This window comes from Dermacentor silvarum, chromosome 2, assembly GCF_013339745.2.
Source record: "Dermacentor silvarum isolate Dsil-2018 chromosome 2, BIME_Dsil_1.4, whole genome shotgun sequence".
Lineage (NCBI taxonomy): Eukaryota > Metazoa > Arthropoda > Arachnida > Ixodida > Ixodidae > Dermacentor > Dermacentor silvarum.
This window is the reverse complement of record NC_051155.1, coordinates 158,643,444-158,648,969: the sequence shown is the minus strand read 5'-3', so window position 1 is coordinate 158,648,969 and position 5,526 is coordinate 158,643,444. Positions and strand designations below refer to the sequence as shown.

The following is a 5,526-nucleotide window of genomic DNA, read 5'->3' as shown; positions in this document are numbered from 1 at the left end:
AGATCACCTCAGCGCAACAGATCTCAAAGGCCACACTTCGATCAATTTGGTCACAAAGCAACCAATCGCAAATGATCGCGAATCACCACTGTTCTGGCTCATTCGCTAAGAGCTTGATTTCTCAGTCGCGCGAACGCAGTGGCAAAGCTGGTTAACCAATGCGCTGAAGATTATGTTACGCGGCGATGACGGCGCGAGCAGACGTGAACGGCATCAATCGCGAAATGTTTTGTTGATGCGATTGGGCAGGTCGCGCTTGCTGCTGTGAACATGAGTCTCCATGAATCGAGTCGCCATTTACAGATGTTGTGAATCTTGAATAAACCAAGCAGGCTAGGTGACATAAGTCTCCGCCCTGTTTCAAAAGTTTTTGATGCCGATAAATATAATAATAATAATCATCATCATCATCATTGTGGCTGGTCGCACGACCTCTGCCAACCGTCGGTGGGAATCGCACAGCATTTTGTTGCATGTCTTGCCGTAAAGTAATAGTGAAAATTTACTCGAGGTCGCCAAACCACTGGCTCTGTATCCGCGTGATAGCTTGCGATGCCACGTAATAGACATCTTAGTAGACACCAGTGGGATCCATACATCGACGTATGATGGGTTCGAAACACAAGTTCAAAAAACAGTCATCTGTTAGTATTCTGTCCTCCTTCGGCACGCATTGAGCAAGGCATGAAGCTAGGCATGCCTTCGCCAGCCATTGTAAATAAATGATGAGGGGTATTAGCGTAACAAAAGAGGCGCTCAGTGGTTAGTTCGTGGACAGCAGGAAACGTAAGTTTGGGCAAGTTGGTGCGTCATCCTGAAGTATGTGCTTACAGCGCGAGGCTACACGTGGGCGGAGAGAAGTAAACACGGACAACGTTTTCGCTGTTTTGTCGCAGGGTCTCTTTTCTGGATCCGCCAATGGGTAAGACGGGGGGAGGGGGGATTGGGGGAGGTGGGAGAGTGACCTCAAAAATTCAAGAATAGCAATCTTCGGCCTACGATGGCAGCGCATATCCGAACGTAAAGCAAACAGTTAGCCAGGATGCCTGGCTTCCCTCATTGGATCGCGCGCCTTAAGTGAGAAAATGCAACGAGAAATCCATGAAAATTCGTCAACAGAAAACTTATTGAGCCATGCACAACGGAATTTTTAATGAAATCTCATTGTGCTGGCTCATTGAGTGTTGTAATTTCATAGAATTTCCATGGAATCAATGATAGTTCAACAAATCGACAACGGAAATTCAATACTCATTTTTGTAAGGGCTAGCGTCCCCTTCAGCGGGAGATGGTGCAATTATAATGAAGGGCGCTGTTATAAAATAAGAATGACGTCACATATGGCACGTGTCATTGGTGGAAGTCAATCGTTCGATTTAGTGCGGCGAGACTGGGCGAATTACACGGAAGATTCACGGTTAACCGATTATTCCCTCCGGAGCTTCGCCCACTCATCATCATTCACCCCGTGGATATGCGGTGTTTTTTTTTCTGTCCGGCTGAACACCTTGAAAGGGCCGTCGTAGGGAGGCGTTAGGGAAGGTAGGATGACTTAACGCCGTACAAAAACGTGGCTGGCTGTAGTCATGTCCTCGCTGACAAAACGCCAGTCGACAATGCATCGCGGCTAGGGCCAGGAAGCAAGACGAGAGGAAGTTCTTCAGCCCAAGAAGAGCGAGCCTGGCGAGCCATCAAGGCGGCTTTAAGTTGACGATGAATGCGTTCGACCATTCCATTGGCCGATGGGTGGTACACGGTGGTATGGACATGGCGGACGCCAAGTAGGCACGTGAGTTCGCGGAAGAGATCGCATTCAAACTGTCAGCCACGATCTGTGGTAACAACGCTGGGGCACCCGAAGCGTGATATCCAGCCAATAACAAACGCAGAAACCACGGTAAGTGCCCTTACGTCGGTGAGAGGAAACGCCTCAGGCCAGCGGGTATAACGGTCCGCACAAGTGAAGATGTAGCGAGCACCTCTGGATTGTGGGAGTGGGCCAACGATATCGATGTTAACGTGTTCGAACCGAGCGTCGGGTGGGCAAAAGGAGTTAATTGTCGATTTCGTGTGTTGTGTCGTCTTGGAGCGTTGACAGTGAAGGCATTCACGCCCCCAGCGGTGCACGTCAGAGTTCATACTCGGCCACACAAAGCGTGTCGTAATGAGACACTGCGTAGCACCAACTCCGGGATCACTTGCGCAGTGAAGCTTGTCGACTATTTGACGGAGGAGCTCGAGTGGGACAAACGGACGTGTTTGACCCCGTGAGACGTCGCCAGCGATGGTGCCCGAAGAAAAAGGAAGGGGAACGTCGGACAGCGCCAGTGACGTGGTGGATGAGCGGATGTCCCGAAGTTCGACGTTTGTAAGTTGCGCCACGGCGATTTCTTCGAAGTCAAGTATGGGCGTCGATATTGCGTCGATACGGGAGAGAGCACCTGCAGGCGCGTTGACTGGGCCTTCAATGTACGGAACGTCCACGGTGAATTCGGAGATAAAGTTGAGGGGCCGTATTTCTCGTGCGGTATAAATGTTGCGGTTACCGCGAAAAGGGTATGTCAAAGGCTCATGGTCCATGAGGACGTGAAAGCTTGGGCACTCCAGCAGGTGTCGGAAATGTCAAATGTCTAAGTATACCGCCAGCAGCTCACGACCGAACGTGCTGTATCGCGTTTCTGCAGGTTTCAGTTTCTGCGAGAAAAACACGAGTGGGTACCAGGAGTTGCGTTGGAACTGCTGCAAAACCGCGCCGACAGCCGTACTAGATGCGCCGGTGATGAGACGCATTTGTGCAACGTGCAAAGGATGCACCAGTAGTGTGGCATCCGCCAATGCGTTTTTGGCAGCTTCGAAGGACGCTTCGGCGTCAGACATCCAAGTTAGTTAGGAAGACGGAGCTTTCGTGGTCTTAAGTAGGTCGGTGAGTGGTATGATAATGCGGGCGATGTTGGCGAGAAAACGGCGGTGGAAGTTGAGCAGCCCAATGAACTCGCGGAGCTTTCGGATTGATGTTGGGCGAGGAAACTCGCACAAGGCTTGAACCTTCTTTTCAGATGGTCTGATTCCCTCGCGAGTCATGCGGTTTCCGAGGAACTCAATGTCGTCGATACCGAGGACGCACAGTGCGGGGTTGGTGAGAAGGCCGTATTCCTGGAGCCAAGAAAATAGCAGGCGCTAATGGTCGCAAGCTGTTCGTGGGAAACACTAGCCACAAGGAGGTCATCGAGATATGCAAATACGAAGGGGAGTCCTCGGGTTACCTCGTTGATGAACCTCTGGAACGTCTGAGCAGCGTTTCTCAACCCGAACGGCATGCGAACGTACTCGAAAAGCCCGAATGGTGCCACAATTGCAGTCTAAGGGATGTCCGCTGGCTCAACCGGAATCTTGTGGTAGGCTTTTACCAAATCCATCTTGCTGAATATCACCACTCCCGCTAAGTTGGCAGATAAGTCGTTAATGTGGGGGAGGGGATAGCGATCAGGGATGGTGCGCGCATTAAGGTCACGGTAGTCGCCGCACGGGCGCCTATCCCCAGGGTCACGCTTGGGAACCATGTGGGCAGCTGATGACCAACTGCTCGACGAAGGACGGATGATGCCCAGTTGCAGCATGTGGTCGAATTCTCTTTTGGCGATGGCAAGGCGGTCCGCAGCGAAGCGTCTGTGTCGGCAAAACTCTGGAGGGCCAGTAGTGACAACGTGATGTGTGACGTTGCGACGTACTGGCAGATCGAGGTTGGAAGGTTTTGTGATGGCTGGGAAGTCTGACAGAATTGAGGCGTACATAGATGATTGTACCTGAGGCGCCGTTCCAGTGGTTAATGTCGTAGGTGCGAGGATTCCTTGTATAGACATACTGATTGTCGTGTCGACGAGTTGATGAGCGTGGAGATCAACACTGAGGGCGAAGTGGGTTAGAAAATCAGCACTTATTATGGTCATGCGTACGTCTGCACCGACGAATACCCAATGGAAGGCGCGTCGGAGACCCAAGTCGATGGTATAAGGGAGCGCTCACCTTATTGTTACGCGCTATTCCCGCATCCTATCGAGCATGGAAGAATGCGCCAGAAAGACGGTGAAGACGACGATCAGAGTACACTCTAAAAAAAAAGGGAGTGAGAATGGAGCAACGGGCTCTGTTCCTCCTTCAGGCCAGCGAGTTCCTCCTTCGAGCAAGGTTCGCGCGCTGCGCCCTCTTGCGGCAATCGTAAATGGAGGAACTTTCCTCCCTTAGCGCGAGCACCCCGGGACCTGAAAATGAGTTGCGCCGTGATCCCGTGTAGCGCATGGCGATTTCATCGGCTGCGACCGATCGGTTCCATCTCTACGAGCACCATAGGCGATCACTTCACCCACTGACTGTGTTTGAGTGCCTTCAATGTGCTGCATGGATACTTCATCGCGCAACGATGCGCATGCGATATCATGAACGTCGGTGGAGGAAGGTTGATCGCAAAACAGGCAAGTTATTTTATTCTCGATCATTGGTATGCGCATACGAATTGCTCTCAGCAATAGGCTATATACATTTTAGACGCAGTCCTGTTAGATAGTATTTACTGCACCGAGATGCAAGCAAGACCTTAAAATGTATTGGTAATCTAGATCTTCTTGCTCATGTAGGGGATAATGCTTAAGGATATTTCTTTTCTTTATTCTCGCGGTACATGCGGCTGTCGTGCCATTATTATTAGTGCGAAAGTGCCTATTAAGTTGCGTTAACAAAAACAAATATGTGTAAACGCGTACGTGTAATGAAAGCGGTGCAGAAAGTGACCGATAGTATCCCGAAATCGATCGCCACTGAAATTTATAGCCGCAGTGGCTATGGTGCTTTATTTCCTTATGGTCGCGGCTTCGACTCCGGTTCCTGTTGCCGATTGCGGTGGGGGCGGAATTTGAAAGCAACTGTAGTCTCTTGTCAAGTTTTTATGCAAATTGTAACATATTATTCTACAGCTATTTAACTATATGTTGTTTACGTGGTTCAAAGCAAAGGCCAAGTGATCTGATTTGTTTTTCATGCACCATTCTACATCATATTCGGTTTGAAAAAAACTTTGTCCACTTTTTTCAGTGTCATGCGTTACTGCATTTGAGAATGACATTTTCACAATTCAATTTTTTATTCCTTTTAGAATACATGGCTAACTGGAACAAGCACTGGACCTTTATATGTACATCATCGAAGTGGAAGTTCAGCACATCAAAAGACGCGACTTAATTGCTTCTATAACCTGCATGGCTTCTGAAAATAAATACAGACGCCAGAGCCAACCATAAATGACACAATTGCCGGATTTTGTTGTGTTTGCTGCTTTGTTGTGATGTCTTGCAATAATTGTTTCATGAATTTCCATCAATGTTGTTGAATGCCACCAATCTTGACTGCTTAAAAATTACCGAGATTGCTGGCAAAGGTGTGTGATAATAAAGCAATTTTGCCTTGCTGTAATAAAGTGTGCATTTATTTACTCTTGCCTCCGTCACTATCTTAATTTAAAATTGCTTTCAAACG

At 49.0% G+C, this 5,526-nt stretch overlaps 1 protein-coding gene across 1 annotated transcript; it reads right to left on the bottom strand.

Moving 5' to 3' along the window:
• Positions 1–2,886: 2,886 nt before the first annotated feature.
• LOC119440504 (uncharacterized) lies at positions 2,887–3,317 on the bottom strand. The gene is made up of 2 exons (XM_037705406.1): positions 3,264–3,317; positions 2,887–3,153 (listed from the first exon to the last, which is right to left on the bottom strand). Exons 1-2 carry the CDS (start codon positions 3,315–3,317, stop codon positions 2,887–2,889), a joined length of 321 nt encoding a protein of 106 aa, XP_037561334.1.
• Between the last annotated feature and the right edge of the window lie 2,209 nt (positions 3,318–5,526).